Genomic DNA, 18,057 nt, shown 5'->3' on the forward strand with positions numbered 1-18,057 from the left:
TTCAATTTGATCTCTACTCCTCTCAAATCAAAATCCAAAGTTCCTTTACTGGAATATCATTTTGAGTATTTCTCTTTAATGATAATAGAAATGGAATTGCACACCTTATGCATGTGTTTGAACATTGATTCATTTATTCCCCCTTCCTCTTTGATGATAGGCCTCCTCTTAGAGTATTCTTCTCTTCCTCTCACGTCATGTTCCGGGATGACCTACAACAGATCAAAATAAAATGCAGAAGGTAAGAGGAATGCACCAGGTAAGGGTTAATCTTGGAGTTGTACCCTTGATCCTCCTCGTTGTGTTGAGTTCTTGAAAGTGAGAGTGCAATGAATTAAAACCATTCCGTCTCTTTTCATATTGGATTGATTGAATCTTGAGGAATTCTTTTAAAAAATTAACCCTATCTCATTCAAGGTTAGAGCATTTATGGAATGTGATCTTCTTACTTTGTATAAAAAAGTGGCGACAGCCTTAAAGGCAACATTTTTTATTTAAAGTAACTACCATGCAATTTTTATCATTTTATTCTTCTTACCAGGCTCCAACTTTTTGAGGGCATTCATGAAACTTATGGGGAACCCTCTAAAATTTCCATGATGAATTCACAACATCTAGGTCAGTAGGAAAAGTTTTAAAAATAATAAATTATTAAAGTAAAGAATTGCATGGATGTAGATCTTCATCTGATATGCAAGGTCTACCTGCTTTAATACTAATCCAAAAAATATGAAATAAATATTTTTAAAATGCCTATTTAAAATTCCACAACTTTCATATAAATGTTATTCATTGATTTGGACTATAATAATCAATAGACATTATGTATTTAATTCATGCATAATTGACCAAAACGAAAATGTAGAGAGATCCAATTATATTTTAGAAGTCTCCATACATCCAATTACTTTTGATCAGATTATGAAATAAAAATAAATAGATTCTTCATTAAGGTTAAACGAAATTTAATTTGAAGATAAATTATTGATTCTACTAATATGCTCCTGTACAAATGTTTTAATTAAATCACTCACAGTTGACCCAAAAACATGAAGAATCTATTTAAATATTTCATAATATGGTCAATGTTTTTGACTGGTCAAATGAATTCAATTTATCTAAAACTTTGGAATTTTATCACAAATGAAGTACAGGGTTGACACCTCAAGTTAGTTTGATCGGTTGACCTTATACTTCAAGTCAACTATGTCAGGACATTCCATGAGTGCATGTATGATGTGTGCATGTATGAGGTGGTTTTGAGTTTCACACTCATCCTAAAACTCCATAGACATGCTTTAAATCATTTTTTTCATGGCTTGTAAATAAGTTGACCATTAAATGGTCATTGGTTGGTCAAGGTGCATGTAGACTCATCAAGTCCATATAATAAAATAATCAAAGTTCACAAAAATTCATCAAAACCCATTCATTTGATTTCAATTCAATGGCCTTCAATCCTCAGCTAAAGCTGTTTGGGGCTGTCCAGCCCAAGGTGATAATGAGCCCTAACAACGTTTGAATAAATTCGCCTAAGGTAATTAAGTGTAACTAAGATATAAAAAAATGTTAGTGGAATGGATTTCAAGAAAGTAAAAAAGTTTTCAAGCTTTGTCATCCTCAGTCCCCAAAGTATCCCACACCATTACAGTGCTTGGCATTCTACAACTACGGCCCAAAGATTTCACTTGTTTAGCCCCCAAATCCTTCACATAATTTCTTCCCAAAGCCTGGTAGGATCAAGTAAAGGTCTATATATTGAATTAGCCCAAAAAACCAAATCTATGCAAAAATATCATTCACACAGAATATTCTGAGAAGTAATACGTCAATACATTTATTTATTTATGAATTTAAAATTATCATAATATGTTATATTTTATCAATCTCTTATAATATTTGTCATTTCTTGTTATCTCTATATGTTGATTCAGATTCACTCATGAATATTGGGACCACCAGTTGAAACATGTAGAAATCAAGATTCTTCTTCTGAAATTTCATTAGAGCAATTCTGGATGTTTCCTTTGTCTCTTGCATGTAACATGAAGAATATTTCACAAAATTGATAATAGACTATCCTCCAACTGTGCAGACTCGTATAAATAATTAGGAATTAAATTTTTAATGAATCATAGAGCGAATCTCCTATAAATTATTCCATAATTTTTCTATTTTATTTTATTTTTTCAGTGTTCCCCTTTGTTCCCTGTAATGTACTCATCAAAGAGCACAATTCAACATTTTATACAATTTTATGAATGTTTGTGTTGGTTAAAATTTTTAAAAAATCTTCAAAAATTTTCCAAGTGATGATCGGTAGGCCACGGTTGCATACAATGTGAATTCTCATTCACAGCGTTCGCCTCCCTATGATTTTTCCAATCCTGCATCAAATGACACCAATAGTTGTTATGTTCAATAATTACTGAAAGGCTTAGAAATCTCTTCAAGATATCATCTTCATGTCAAGGTTACAGATGCCTTAGATTCTACTTCCCAATGTTTTCCTCCTTGTTACTTCCTCAAGCCTTCACCAAAAGATAGGATTTCAAATCATATAGATTGGGGTGTTGGGATAAGTGTGATTTGAAAAAAAATTTGAAAAGCAATCTGAAGATTTCTTCAGAAGGTGAACACTATTTCTTTCTCTTTGCTGTGTATTTGAACAAAATATGTTATCTTTGGATCCTCTACTTTAATTAAAATCTTTTAAACAAAAAAAACTATTTTGGATTTCAAAGAAAATTGTAAAATAAAATTTTACCTTTTCTGTTTTAGCTCACAAATAAAAGGAAACGACCAAACTGAATGGCTGAAATTATATTTTACAACACATTTAGCTTTTATAGAACGATTTCTAATTGTTTCTCCTTCATTTCCTTCCATTTGTTCTTCAAAATCATTTGTCAATGCACAAGATAGTGGGTGGACCTCTTTTACGATCATTTTTTTTCTTCTTTTTCACTGAGATTGACTAAATCTCAGTAGACCGGATAGAGACTGGACTGAACTTTATGTAAGGTTTAGGGCTTTGCCAAAAACTAATATAGCAGTATCATTCAATCCAATTCTATTATGTACTATCAAGGCTGTACGAACAAAAAGTAGAAAACATCTTTGAAGGTTGGGTTAATATCACGGTTCAGCCTAAAGTTTTCCGAAAATTCGAGTTACAGCCCTATCTTTTTTTTCGCCGCGTCACAGCCCGAAACGCCCATTTGGTCCGCCGCCGCAGCCCGGGCGTGACGTGGACTCGACGTGGCTGCCAGGTGGAATTCTGGCGGCGTCCACGTAAGCGGAATCCACCTGGCAGACACGTGGAGTCCACGTCATAACGCGATTTGAAGAAAGTGAGAAATAGGAACGATTAGTCACCTGGGAGTGAGTCACCCAGGAGAGAGCGCAGAAGGGTGGTGAAGAAGAAGGAGACGGTGGAGAAGGAGGAAGAAAGGGCGTCGGGGAGAAGGGGCTTTCGCGCTGATCAAGGACTTTGGCCACAATGGCGATCACGCCCTTTCTTCCTCTTTCTCGCCGTCGCTCGGCTGAAGCGGCCACTCGACTCTGTCGCGCCGACGGTCCTCACCTGCAACACCGTCATCAACACGTGCGCCCGGGCCACGGAGGTGCCATGGGAGAAAGAGGAGATGGGCAAGCTAAATGCATGCTCTTCCATACCCATTTGCCCATTTGCGCTTGCTGTTCTAGGGTTCTTAGAACAGGAGGATGTGGGCAGAGAAGATGTTCTACGGACGTGCCTGGTTATGTTGGGAGCGGTTGTTCTTGTTGTGGCTTTCTTGACCTTCTCCGTCAAGAAGATGATCGCCACTTATATCTTCGGTATCCTTGGAATCTCTGGGATTATGCTTCCGGATTGGGAGTATTTCGATCGTGATTACTCTCAGTGGCTGACTCCCATGCCTGCTGATAGCCACAGTGGCACCGTCGGCGCATTCGACTAGAGCTCCAGGTTTGATTGATCTTCAATTTGGGAAGTATGATATCGCAATCTAAATATCGCAATCTATCTCAATTTCAATCTATCTTAATTCTACTAAATTTAACTTCCCAAGTGGAATGTAAATTTTTAACTACCTTGAATTTTGTGATAAAAATCTGAGAAAGTATTCCTTCCCAGGTTTTTATCAATCAGATTAGAGAGGCCCTCTCATCTGCAACTGAGGTTCTTGAATCGTTAGCTTTCCGAGTCTTATGTCTCTGCCAAAGGGTTTCTTTTTCACCAGATAAATCTCATCATTTATTGGGAAGCAGCAATTGGAAATTTAGTAGGCCCGTGTATAATTTTTCACCAGGTTGAAGGAATGCAGAGTGTTGCTTCTGATCTTGCTGAGGTGGTCTGTGAAGAACGAGCACTTACTGAAGAGTGCGGAGAGCTCTTGGCTCGACGCAGTAATCGCAGGTAAGTGAGCTATCCACTAGTCAATAATTTCTTTTTTTGTAATATGAACGTTATTCTTAATAAGACATTTTTTTGTTCATTCATAAGTACCAATTTCTGTTAGACAATAATTATATTTGCTTTTGTTAATCAGTTCAGCCGACTTCCCATTCCACGAGAATCTTGGCGTGGGAGATGATCTTCCACCTTAAATTTTTTCATAATTTAATGTCAAATTTATAGAATTGTAGGTGTCTCTAAATATAAGAAATCTGTAAATTGTTAACTTTAAATTTTCTTGTGCAGATGCGTTCAAACAAATAAAATGTCTGAGAAAACTGATATTTACAGTTTTGGGGTCGTTCTGCTTGAGCTCATTACTGGAAGGCCAGCAATTGATGTGGACAGAACCCACATTACTCAGAGAGCTCAAACAAAACTGGCACAGGGAGATGTATGCAGTATTGTGGACCCAAGAATATAAGGCGAATATGTATCCCCATGACAGGCCGTCCATAACTGATGTTGTTGTGCAACTGAAGGAATTTAAAGTTGTATCCCCACTTTCGCATGCTGACTTCTGGTTATTGCACTTAATGTTTAGTTTGGTTTATCGTTTTGGTTAATGAATGAATTGAGCAGGCCTGAGGAAATTAAGCAAATTACATTATAATGCTGATCTAGTGCCTAATGAAATTGTCTTCTAAATGTTTGAAATTATGCCACCTGAGGAAGCAAACACATACAAATTTCATGACGTTTTTAATAGGAATTATTGATACACATCTATGTCGATAAAACCATTCACATTAAAAGCAACATCATAAACAGCGGTTTGAAATGTTTTGACAAATCATTACGACCACGATTGAAGGTAAATGTATAAATTCTTTTCTTGAATGATTAGGCACAAATTTTAAATAAGCCCCCTTGAGTAGATCAACAGAAACTGAGAAGCCGAGACATAAATAGAAGTAGATCAACAGAAATATATAAAGAGGTAAAGATAAGGATAGAACCATAAATACACGTAGATCAATACAGACTTTGAGATAAAGATAGACATATATAAGGATATAGATGTGAATATGTAGAGAGGACATATCTATCAAAACATATCTGATGAGATAGATATTAACATAAACGAAGAGAAACATATCAATTGTGATAGAGGACCACATAGACGGCCACATATATAGCAAATACGGAAATTGTTCATATCATTAAATAACAAGTAAATCATGTTCTACAAATGTTTTGATAGTGCACGTGAATAATAAGGTCGAGCGCATTGAGGTTTCGTCACCCCATTGCAACTTCACCGGCGATCCCTGCATTCTTTGATAATTGGCGGATATGTAGACCGCTGAGATCCCTGCATGATTGATCAAACAACTTTATTAGTTAACGTTGAAAAAACTCAAAGAAGCATGTAAACAAAGTTGGGCATAAAATTAAAACTGTACTTGGCCTCCAGCTTCTATTCTTCGTTCGGTACATGTCTTCCGATTATGGCCAACTTGGTGGCAGAGGGAGCACGTGATATGCACGCCTTTCTTCGATAGTCTTTGTACCATGGGTTCTTTCTCACTGACGTCAATTTTCCTCTTCAGCTTGGGCCTTCCAGGTTGTCTCCTCACAATAGGAGGGAAAAGATAGCTCCCGTCAGCTTCGCACCATAAGTTTTTTCCATTCATTGGCGGGATACCGTAACTATATGCTAGTTGGTAGACATCTTTCTTCAACCACTCACTGACAAAAATGACGGGGTCCTCCTTGATCCAATGAATGCAAGATATAGCATGGGGGCATGGAATGCCCTTAACTCCCAATATCCGCAACTGCATGTTCTACGAAGTAGACCAACCACAAATCTGCTTCCCAAGTCTGTAACCTCGAATTGATACTTCCCCGCATGCCTAAGAGTGCATGTCCTTAACTTCTTCTTGTTCTCTTCGACCAACTCCCTTATCCGGGGGCATAACGTATCATTTCTGTTAGAAAACAACTCCCTTTTTTTTGCTAGTCTCTGCATGACTGCACCTCTAATTTCTTCCAGCATGTCTATGATAGGCTTAGATCTAGCATGTATGATATAATTGTTGAAGCACTCGCAAATGTTGTTGTCAATCACCTCACACTTTGTATCCCTACTAATGTACGCCCTACAAAACTTCTTTATACCTATGTCTTGGAAGTCTTGCGCAGCTTGTGGATTCACTATGCTCATCTCCTTCATAATCCGTTGGATATCTTCATGCGTTGTAGACTTCACAGCTCTCCAGAATAAGTTCTTCAAAATTTCTGTAGAATGCCCTTTCTTCTTCTAATTTGCATAGATGTGCCTAGCACAATTCCTATGCTCCGCATTGGGTAATAAATTCGCCACTGCATTTTCCAGTCCCTGCACGATGTTAGACATGACCAATCTGTTAAAATACTACAGTTGTTGGACGATAAGTATTAAGAGTTCAAAGAAATAAAAAACATATGTACCTTCTGCTGATCGCTAATAAGAGTCCAGCCATTTCCGTCAACCATTCCTAAATCATTCATCAGAAGCTGAATAAACCAAGTCCACGAAGATTGATTTTCACATTCGACTACCGCCCAGGCAATGGGGAACATTTGATTATTCCCATCCTTCCCAACAACACTCAATAGTTGGCCTTTAAGTTGGGTCTTCAAAAAACATCCGTCCAATCCAATGACTCGTCTACAACCTTCAAGAAACCCTCTTGCTATGGAATCAAAACATATGTAGAGGCGCTTAAACCTAACCAAAGAATCTGGAGTCGCTCTATCAAGAACCAGCTCAAAAGTACCATTCCTATTTACCTTTTTTAACTCGGCAACATATGCAGGAAGCATGTGATAATGGTCGTCCAGAGTTCCTCGAAGCTTCATGCGCGCCTCGGACCTAGCTATAAAACAGGTTTGCTTTGAAACGGTGATTCCGAATAGTTCATTTATTTCCCGCATCATATCTGCCACCTTCAAATCCATATTCATCCGAATTTTCTCTAAAAAGTGTTTCGCAACCCAATGATAATTGGCTTGGCTGTTCCTTGGAGCTCTAGTACACGAATGAGTATCATTAAGCGTTTTCACTACAAACGCCTCTCTCGTTCTATCCCAACTAGCGTATATCCTCCACGGGCAACATCCCTTGCAAACAACTTCAACTTTCCGGTCACCGGACCTTGGAAAAGTGATGTTGAATCCGTTCCATATAGCATGGTCCTTTACAACTGCCCTACACTGAGAAGCCGATTCAAATTTCATGCCCAATTGAAATATAAAACTCTCAGTGGGACAGCCTGGATCATACGTCTTCCGCCTGTATATGTACCTTCCATTTTCATCCTCATCATCGGTATCATTGGGGGTTAACATGTCACCCTCGGAATCATCATACTCGCTATGATATCCAGCAACAAATGTTTGTTGTTGGACATGTTCGTTTCTAAGTCTGTGGCCGTCTTCCAATTCCTCATCCCATTCGTCACTCGAATATTCGTCGGGGGCACTTAAATACACTTCATATTCCTCCTCTTCCCTACCTATATCATATTCAGAGTCATCATCGCGATCGTAATCAGAACCAAACACCTTACACTCGTCATCAGCCTTGTATAAGAGATAGATGGAAAATAGTAATTGATCATGCGTGCAAAATACTTAAATTACCAAGGAGATCTTACATTCTTCTATGACAAACAGATATCTGAAATTACATTGGAAATAATAAAAAAATACAATATTTAAGTACAAAGGGAAAAATAAAGATAATAAAAACTTACATTACTTAAAGCCAAGCGTCCACCGTCAAATAATAGAAGAACGCCTAAAAACGCAAAAAAACAAAAGGATGTTCGCATTGAGCCGAGGAGTTAAGTCAATTAGAATTCCAAAACGTATGGGTTAAAAAGGAATTTTGCATCAAGGTAGATATGTACAAAGATAGAGAGTTACGTAGCTAGACAGAAAGACTGTAGATATGTACATTGATAGGTAAGAAATCATGTAGAAAAAACACATTAATAAACTGACATAAAGATTGAGATATACAGTCCACAGATATCCTCTGCGATTTTAAAAAACCAGCAGGTCATCACACGAGGAAACAGTCCACAGATAGAAAGATGGTTATATCTAACAAATTATAAGATCATTTAAAATCCACCTATCCCAACTAAAGATCATTTAAAATCGACCTATCACAGAATGAACACGCGGATGAATGACTCAAACCATTCAATGTTAATCCATCGTCATTAAATTTTCATAAAATTTCAGCAACATGGGCCAGAAATTGCCGGAAATAACAAGAAATAGACAGTAGGATAGCTTCTACAGCCCAGGCAATGAATGTTTAAGGCAATTTTCAAAAGCCAGTACTGTCAATCGACGCGCAATAAGATACATTCTTATAAAATATACATGAAAAATCTGAGAAAAAACAAGGAGATGAACGATGACTCAGCAAATGAATATGCAGATGAATTAGTCGAACCATTCAATGCTTACTCATCATCATTAAATTTGCAAAACATTTCAGCAATATGGGCCAGAAATTAGCGGTGATAAAAAAAATAGCCAAGAGAATTTTAGGACAATTTTCGCACGCAAGAACTGTCGACCGACACGCCGCAAGATACATTCGTCGAAAATAAACATGAAAAATCCGAGAAAAAACTAGGAGATGACCCATGATTAAGTGAATGAACACGCGGAAGAATGACTCAAACCATTCAATGCTAATCCATCGTCATTAAATTTTCATTAGATTTCACCAATTTGGCCCACAAATTGGCGGCGATATGAAGAAATAGACGGTAGGATAGCTTCAAACTCTGTTGAATAGATGTTCGCTCTGGTTTTATACGACTTTCATCAATGTTACATAGGTATATCTTAGACCTCTAATTAGCAGATCAGTGGGCCTGAATGGCTACGAAAAGTGTTTTAGTTGAAGTGGCCTCTGATACGAACCTAGGTGTTCTATTCGGGAGAGAAAGGAAGAAGAGAAAACTGGCTCAATGTATTTGGGAATAGGAATATGCAGGTGGAATGTGCATAAAACGGTAAGACTGAAATGTATTTCCTCAAACTAAATGCCCTATAGATCGCCCAAGTGACGCAGCAAAAAGGAACGATCTGCCTGATTAGAACCTTAGTAGGGACATAGAGCCAAGAACCCTACCTCGTGGAACGCCCGTAGACAAGAAGAAGCTCGCAACGAGCTCTCCTCTCCTCTCCAACGAAGCTCACGTAAAATGGAAGCCCCTTCTCCCCGACGCCCTTTCTTCCTCCTTCTCCACCGTCTCCTTCTCCTTCACCACCCTTCTGCGCTCTCTCCCGGGTGACTCACTCCCAGGTGACTAATCGTTCCTATTTCTCACTTTCTTCAAATACGTGGACTCCACGTGTCTGCCAGGTGGATTCCGCTTACGTGGACGCCACCAGAATTCCACCTGGCAGCCTCGTCGAGTCCACGTCACGCCCGGGCTGCGGCGGCGGACCAAATGGGCGTTTCGGGCTGTGACGCGGCGAAAAAAAAGATAGGGCTGTAACTCGAATTTTTGGAAAACTTTAGGCTGAACCGTGATATTAACCCTTTAAGGTTTGAGGCTTTTCCTGCCATTGGATACTTCGATAGAACTCAGGAGGCCGTGAGCCATGGATAAATCGAGGGACCCACGACAGGAAACGAGGGCCGCAGACTGGCAAATCGGCCCCGATTTGGGTTTCTGCTTCTTGTTCGAATCTCGAAGCCCGATCGTTCATCTTATCAGAAGGGTATTCGAACGAGGAAGGAAGCTCGACAATGGCGACGACCTACCGCTGTTCGTCTCCGCTCAAGTTCATCCCTGCGACTTCGCAATCATCAGCCCCGATCGCCGCCTCTTTTATCCCCGCGGGCAGCGCGATCGGCCTCCCGTCGTTGAAATCCAGCCGTCTGATGCCTAGATTTAGAACGTCTTTGTCGAGGAGCAGCCGTGGAAATCTTGCTGGGCGGCGATTGCTTGTTAGATGCGGTGTTGTTAGTGTTACCCAGGATGAGTTTTCGGAAGTGGTTCTGAAGTCGGAGATTCCAGTTCTTGTGGAGTTCGTGGCGGACTGGTGCGGGCCGTGCCGTTTGGTCGCTCCTGCCATCGAATGGGCTGCCAAGGTATGGAGTTCTGGCGAGTGACTTATGTTTCGACGTTTGGATCATCATTCAATTGAAATAAAATTTTCCTCTCTTTTTCTTCAAAGTTTGTTAATCTAGCTTTGGATGGTAGTTCTCTGAACCAAGATTTCAGAAGTGATTTTGAAGTGACCAAATAGGATAGTGAATCGTATTCTCTGTGCCAAAAACATGCAATCGCTGCGTAGTACGAACTTTGAAATCAGTTTTCTTCCAATAAGTTAAATGAGTGTCGAATGAACCACTTGTTATTGTGGAATGTTCCGTGACATTGGATTAAAACTATCATGTTCATCATTTGTTAGCGACAGAGAAATTCAAAACTTAATATGTCTCTGTCATCGATTTTGATATGGAGTTATGTTCTGCTATTTGTGCTGATTTATTCTGTTACTTCTGTTGGGTTCTTTGTTCTCCGAACTGGTCATGAAAAAAAAATTGGTCGGATGAGAAGAGAACCCCAGATACAAAACTTATCTTCGATACTCCATGAAAGAATGACATTCAATTGGGTGAAAATAACATAATATTTATGCATGGCTGCAGGAGTACAATGGCAGATTGAAGGTCGTCAAGATCGATCACGATGCGAATCCCAAGCTGATCGAGGAATACAAGGTCTACGGCTTGCCCGGCTTGATCCTCTTCAAAGACGGACAGGCAGTCCCCCAGAGTCAAAGAGAGGGAGCTATCTCACAGCCTAAACTCAAGGAGTACATTGACTCTTTACTGGACTCCATTGCTGTCGCATGAGTATAACGGTTTGTCCTCATTCCCGGAAATTCCAACACTGAAAACTGTCAATATTTTGAGAAAGTCCTGTAAACTTTCGGCTGTTCATCTTCTAACTTTTCTTGCACTGCAAAACCCTTAACCTTAAACCCTAATCCAGCTGCACACGGAATTCTCTCCACCTCTGTGCAATATATGAGCCCCAGGCTCTTGGCACTCTGCTCCAGCCCGTCAAGAAGCCAAAGAGAGGGAGTCATCTCACAGCCTAAGCTCACAGGTTACCTTGACTCTTTGGCGGATGCAGCTGCTGACACTTATCTGTTTGTCCTCATCCCCCGAATTCCAAATTCTATTGAATAGTATGATAACATGTTGAAAAATTTCACTATTAATCTTTTTAACTTTGCTCCCACTGAAAAACCCTATACCTTAAACCCTAATCCAGCTGCAACCAGGAACTTTCTTGACTTTATCATTCTCCATGAGCCTCCGGACTCTACCCACTCCCTTCCAGTCCTCGAGATGGGCGAAGATGTTGGACATCAGAATATATGTTGACGGGTCGTCTCTGTCTTGAGAGAGAACTCTCTCTGTGGCTTTCTTTCCAGTCTCTGAATCTCCATGCACCCTGCAAGCTGCAAGGAGAGTCTGCCAGAGAAGCGGCCCCGGCTTGAAAGGCATGCTCTGAATCAGAGCTTCAGCCTCTTCGATCCGCCCAGCCTTTCCCAGCAAGCTGACAATACAAGCATAATGATCTTCGCCTGGACTAATGCCATAGTCTCTGTCCATGGATACAAACAGCTTCCATCCTTCTTCCAAGAACCCCCCTTGGCTGCAGGCATAGAGGATGCAGATGAAAGTGATGTAATTGGGCAGCACACCACTGGCAACCATCTCCTTGAAGACAGCAAGAGCTTCCCCAGGAGAGCCATTCTGTGCAAAACCCATGATCATCGTCGTCCAGGAGATGACAGTCCGGGTGCCCTGCATGGAGAAGAAGACCATCCGAGCTTCATCCATGGCGCCGCACTTGGCATACATGTCGATGAGTGCATTGCCGACGCAGGCGTCGGCTTCGTCATCGCCGAGCTTGAGCATCAGACAGTGGGCCTTCTTCCCTTCTGCAAGAGAGGCCAAGCTGGAGCAGGCGCTGAACGCCGACGCCAAGGTGAACCTGTTGGGTTTCACCCCGGCAACCATCATAGCTGCCAGAGCTCGGAGAGCCGCAGACGGGTCTCCGTAATCGGCCAACCCAGAGACCATCTGTGTCCATGAGACGATGTCTCTGTAAGGCATTCCATCGAACACCTTGCGGGCAGCCAAAGGGGACTGGTTCTTCAGGTACATGTCTGCCAAAGAATTGCAAGCACAAGTGTCTGCGCCATGGCCGGACTTGAGCAGCTGAGCGTGAGCTTGCAGACCCGGCTTCAAGCCCTCCGTTTTAGCCAGCCCAGAGAGCAAGCTGCTGAAGGAAAACTCGTCTGGAGTGACACCAGCCTCGTTCATTCTGCACCAGAGAGCCCAAAGATCAAAGCACGAAAGCTGGAGATATCCATTGAGCATGATATTCCATGAAACCACGTCCTTAGCTGGAAATTTCTCAAACAGTCGAGCTGCGTCAGCTGTCTTTCCCCAACGGAGAAGTCCCGCTAGAAAGGCGTTCATCAGAAAGACATTGGGTTCGAGGCCAAGAAGGATGACTTGGGCGTAGAGCTGGCGCGCCAGAACGACGTCTCCGCTAACAGCGCAGGCGTTGAGGGCGTTCACGAGGGTGAACTCGTTGGGCGACTCTCCTCTGAATTTCATCTCAAGGAAGAGGGAGATAGCTTCGGCGTGGCGGCCGCAGCGGACGAGCCCGCCGATGGCAGCGGACCAGGAGACGACGTTTCGTTGGGGCATTTCGTCGAACAGTTGGAGGGAGGAAGAGATATCGCCGGCTTTGAAGTAGGAATTGAGGAGGTGGTTTTGGAGGAAGAGGGAGAGGCTGAGAATTCCACGTTTGAGAAGATGGGTGTGAAGAGCGCCGCTGAGAAGCGGGGTTGACGATGGAGACGCGCATCTCTGGAGAATCGCAGAGTACTGAGACTCCGCTAAGGCTGTGTCTTCGGTGGGATGTGGACGTTGGTGACGGTTACAGAAGCTTCTCAGGGAGAGGGCCGGGCGCGGCGATGGCCATGGCCGCATGGAACAAGGAGTGATCTTTAATATTCAATTCAGAGTGGCAATGAGTATCCGCGAATCCGAGTGATACATATAGCTCGTTGAAAAATTGCAGTTTTCTATATGAAACGCTTTGTTCTTGTGATGTGTGCGCTGTTCTTCGGATTTTAACTCAGTTAATGGTTGTTAGGTGAGGTCTGGGTTTTATATTTGTTCAGGATAGGATTTGTAATATTGAACCGATGTCCCAACTATGTATTAACGTATGACCAAATAGGTTTGTTGTTTTGCATTTAAGCCGATCTTTGCATTGTTGAAAGATGTAGCGTTATACTTTGTACAACAGTCAGGGTTGGTGCTTCAGAGTCTGTCAGAATTTGGTAAAATGACCTCAAAATAAGGCAAAATAGGAATGCTAATGTCAGTGAGCTGAAATGCTTAGATTGGTTTTTGGAAAGGGTTGCTAGATCAGTATAATCAGCATAGGTGCATTGGACTGTCTTTTGGGACTAGAAATCTGCGGCTCACTTATCTTAAATCATTTAAAAATTAAAAATTTGGTTAGAAAATGAAAAAGAGGTAGATAAGCACGAAATTATATGGAATCCATGTAACATGTTGGCATCTGTTTGGAATTATATGTTGGTCCTGTTCTCAACTTCACCATCGTTGGATGACAGGAATTTAAAGTTTACCGGATGGTAGGAATCACCTGCCTGCAAATTTTACTGGAGGAGTGGTGGCCCGAGGAATTTAAATTTATTTGCATTTATTTCATTGCTCTGAAATAAATGCCCGAAAAATACTAAACACCTCTAAAAATATTTTAAAATATATATAGAACAAAATTCACTCTCTCATGACATTTTTCCTTTTAGATTCAACCATTACTGTATTCTACTAATGAACTTTTATAACTATTGTTACATAAGTAAAAGCATTAAAATGACATATTTAAACCAGAATTCTGACTTTTCAATTCCTCAAAAAACATTTATGGTAGCAGCACTCAGGCTAGATGTAACCACCCATCTATGTTCTCTATAGGGATCGCCCGTCCCAATACCGTTATCGGATTATGGTATCGGGACAGATGCTGTACTGGATACCAAAAATTTTGATTTTTGGTATCTGTTTTTTCCGATATCCGGTTATCAGATAACAATATCGGATATCGGTTGCTACAGTACCGATATCCGATATCGGTATCCATCTCGATATTGTCATCCGCCTCCGTCTTTCGGAGAGGATGACAATATCGGATATCAGAGTTGGATATTGGATTTTGATATCCAACTTAGAAGGGTTGTGTAAAAATATAATTTAATCATCAGAGTGCAACAGTATGGAGAGGATTTATGTGGGCCAGGGGTTTAGCAGAGAGCTTTCCAAATTACAAAGTAGCTAGTTTAATATATACAGCTCAAACTTTTTGTTCTCTTCCATATGGGATAACAGTATTCGGAGTTTAACATTAAACCCCGAATCTTATTGTCCCATATGGAAGAAAACAGAAATTTTGAGTTGTATTTATTAAACGAGCTAATAATATAGTAATTATTTATTATATATATTATTAATTTATATACTACCTCGTTCAATATGTATAGCTCAAAATTTATGTCTTCTTCCATATGGGACAATAGGATTCGGAGTTTAATAGAATCCTGTTATCCCATATGGAAGGAAAAAAAAGTTTGAGAGGTATATAATAAACAAGGTGAATATAAATCAAAAACATGTTGCATTGTTAACATAAATCATCTAAAATGATGATCATTATTATTTTTTCATTAGATACCGGATATCGATATCCGGATACCGGTTCCAATGTCCAGATATCGAATCCGATATCCATCTCGTCCTTACCCATTCGATATCTGTCTCTAATATCCGTTTTCACCTATTGGATGGATATCATCCGATATCCGATACCTGATATCTGACACCATCCCATTTTTTTCCAGATATCGGATATCGAATGTCCAATATTGGATATCAGACAGATATCGGACAGACAATCCCTAGTTCTCTATCATCAAGATTGGTAGCCTGGCCCATCATTGAGCCAACCCGAGAGTTGATCATGAACCTTGGTGAAGGTGACTTCACAACCATGCTTCCACTACAAATATTTCTAGTTGAGCTGCTTGAGGATTTCATCTGGGCTTTATTATTTGGTGACGAGCTATGATTTTTTGGCTTCATTGTCAGTCTTGAGGACTGTTCCTATTCCAGAGGGACTCCATTTAACTAGTCAAGGGAGGACCATTCATGACTTCACGGTAGGAGGTAGGGCAGCTAAAAAGGCTATGGCCCCAAGTTACTAGAATGATGTGTCCACCAACTGTACCAACTTTACTGGATGACTGAAGACTGGTGTCACCCGTACTAGTTGGTCTAGAAGAAGGAGAGGAATAGAAAGAACCTTCAAAATTCAAAGAAACAAGGAAAGTTTTCTTGTGTGAGATTTATTAGGATGACTATACAAATCAATATAATTTACCTACTATTTATTGCCATGTCCCTCCAACCATGTATTAACTATTTCAATAGCAAGTTATGATGGATATTATGTGACCATCACGCCAATTACAATTCCATGCTATGGTTAAGTTTAAAATATTAATATGGCTTTATTATTATTCTAGAGTGTTTCCTAGAACATATGCAATGATTGAGTGAATTATGGCGTGATCATAATAATGTGGTCAGTAATAATTAAACATAGGTGCTAAATATTCTTACTCAACAGATACTTGAGATGCACATCAAACTGTCTAAAAAGAATAACAATATTTGATCCTACTTATATGATAAACAGGGTTCATATTGTGGCCAATTATGTAGAAAATCTAAATATAAATGTGGCTACTCTTTAGGCAAAGATTCCTACAAACGTATCCATATGAATTTTTAAATGGTGTTATGTATAAACGTTAGTTAGGGTGATTCATATCACAATTGTTTAATTGGTCCTTTGACATGAGATAAAAAAGACATATTTTGGATGAATGGCTATGCTTTGACTGGAATGACAGATTTGGATTTGACACTTAACCATACCTTAAGTGATGCATGAGTCTCACACAAACAAAGGACTATAGATGTATGGTAACTGATGATGATAAAGGTTAATGAGAGTTCATTTACTAATATTATCTTCTAGACCTCAGGTGTAGCTTGGTGCCTTGTGGACTGGAAATTGAACCTATTGATTGGTTTAAGTTGATCACTCATTAACTATTATCCCGATATAGTTAATTATTAAGTTTGGCCAATGAATGTTATTAGGAAATTAAAGTTATTGACTAGACATATATGGGCCTACAAGATCACATGAACAATATCTATGCATGTTGTGGGTATACTTAAATTATAAGGTCTTTCATAAAAGTTCCAAACAAAGTATAAATAGAAGGGGCACCCATTTTAGGTCCCCCCTTGTGATCTCCCCTCATCATAAAGCCCCCTTCCAATAAAACTTGATGGTTGGAACATTAACTATATTTGCATGAAGGGTTAAAGTTCAACAGGACATCCATAATCGTTATGACCACATGGGTCCAACAAATGAATGACTTGAAGAATCTCTTGTCAGAAGAAAAGTGAAAGTATATCAGATTGATGTTAGAAAAAATATTCTCAAATCCTGAAAACTTATAGAAATTTTATTTAGGAAATGAAAGATGTCTCTTGCTTTTGGATAGGAATTTCAAAGAGCAAGGAGGATGATTTAAAATTAGGGGTCAAAACTGTACATATGGACATTGAAATCTGAAAGGGCATATCATTAATTCATCAAAAGACAAAATTCTTATGTATTGATTATGATTGAACAATAAGAATGAGTAATCCTCTTGATTTTGAATTTTTATTTATACTATTTTTCCATAAGTTCAAAACACCTCTCAATTGTTAAGAGTAAAAACTAGTCGTTATGCCAACAACCTTTGCTTTAAAAAAATCTGGAATTTCATTGATGTTTAATACATTATTTTCCTCAAGCTGTCACCATTGGATAGTAATATATTGATGTATTTAATATTCATTCAATCATGAATAAATTCAACCTTAAATACTCAAAGTAGTAAACAGGAACTTGATGAAGACATTAAACCAATCAAATAAGGTCAAATCCACATAAGTATTTAAGCAGTTTTATAGAATACATTTATTTTCATGTCACAGAAAATTCAAGTCCTAAATGATTGATTTGTCTTATTCAACACATGTCTGAACTTAGTAGCCTTTTTTATTGGCAAAAACATGGTGTCAGGTATGTTCAACCTAATGGTTGTACTCGTAGAGCAATCTAGTTGTGCCTTGGACGCCACCCAAGGGGGTTTTATATATTCAAGGTGGAGTGTGTACAAGAGTATATAGACATGGAGCAAGCATAAATATCCTAATTACACATGGATCCTAATTGTCCACGCTTGTAATGCAAAAGGAAAAAGATACAATCGTGATATCGTTGCAGGTCGTGGAGGAGACCTCAAGCACCTACAACTCATTCTTGTCCCTCAGAGTTGGTGATGCACGGAGGAGATGCACGGAGGAGGTGCATTTT

The 18,057-nt window shown here is 39.7% G+C and overlaps 2 protein-coding genes across 3 annotated transcripts; one reads left to right on the plus strand and one right to left on the minus strand.

The window, feature by feature from the left end:
* The first annotated feature begins 10,115 nt into the window (after positions 1 to 10,115).
* LOC144717113 (thioredoxin X, chloroplastic-like) lies at positions 10,116 to 11,725 on the plus strand. 2 transcript variants are annotated; one of them, XM_078592437.1, is made up of 3 exons: positions 10,116 to 10,574; positions 11,139 to 11,353; positions 11,485 to 11,725. In XM_078592437.1, the coding sequence occupies exons 1-2, from the start codon at positions 10,230 to 10,232 to the stop codon at positions 11,343 to 11,345; spliced, it is 552 nt and encodes a 183-aa protein (XP_078448563.1). In that variant the 5' UTR covers positions 10,116 to 10,229; the 3' UTR covers positions 11,346 to 11,353; positions 11,485 to 11,725. The 2 variants fall into 2 exon arrangements, with proteins under 2 accessions (XP_078448563.1, XP_078448562.1); XM_078592436.1 differs by lacking the exon at positions 11,485 to 11,725 and having other exon boundaries at positions 11,139 to 11,451.
* Positions 11,056 to 13,771, minus strand: LOC144717107 (pentatricopeptide repeat-containing protein At2g13600-like). Its single transcript, XM_078592427.1, has one exon. The coding sequence runs from the start codon at positions 13,506 to 13,508 to the stop codon at positions 11,754 to 11,756; it is 1,755 nt and encodes a 584-aa protein (XP_078448553.1). The 5' UTR covers positions 13,509 to 13,771; the 3' UTR covers positions 11,056 to 11,753.
* Between the last annotated feature and the right edge of the window lie 4,286 nt (positions 13,772 to 18,057).

The sequence above is a fragment of the Wolffia australiana genome, chromosome 2 (genome assembly GCF_029677425.1).
Source record: "Wolffia australiana isolate 7733 chromosome 2, ASM2967742v1".
NCBI classification, from domain to species: Eukaryota; Viridiplantae; Streptophyta; class Magnoliopsida; order Alismatales; family Araceae; genus Wolffia; species Wolffia australiana.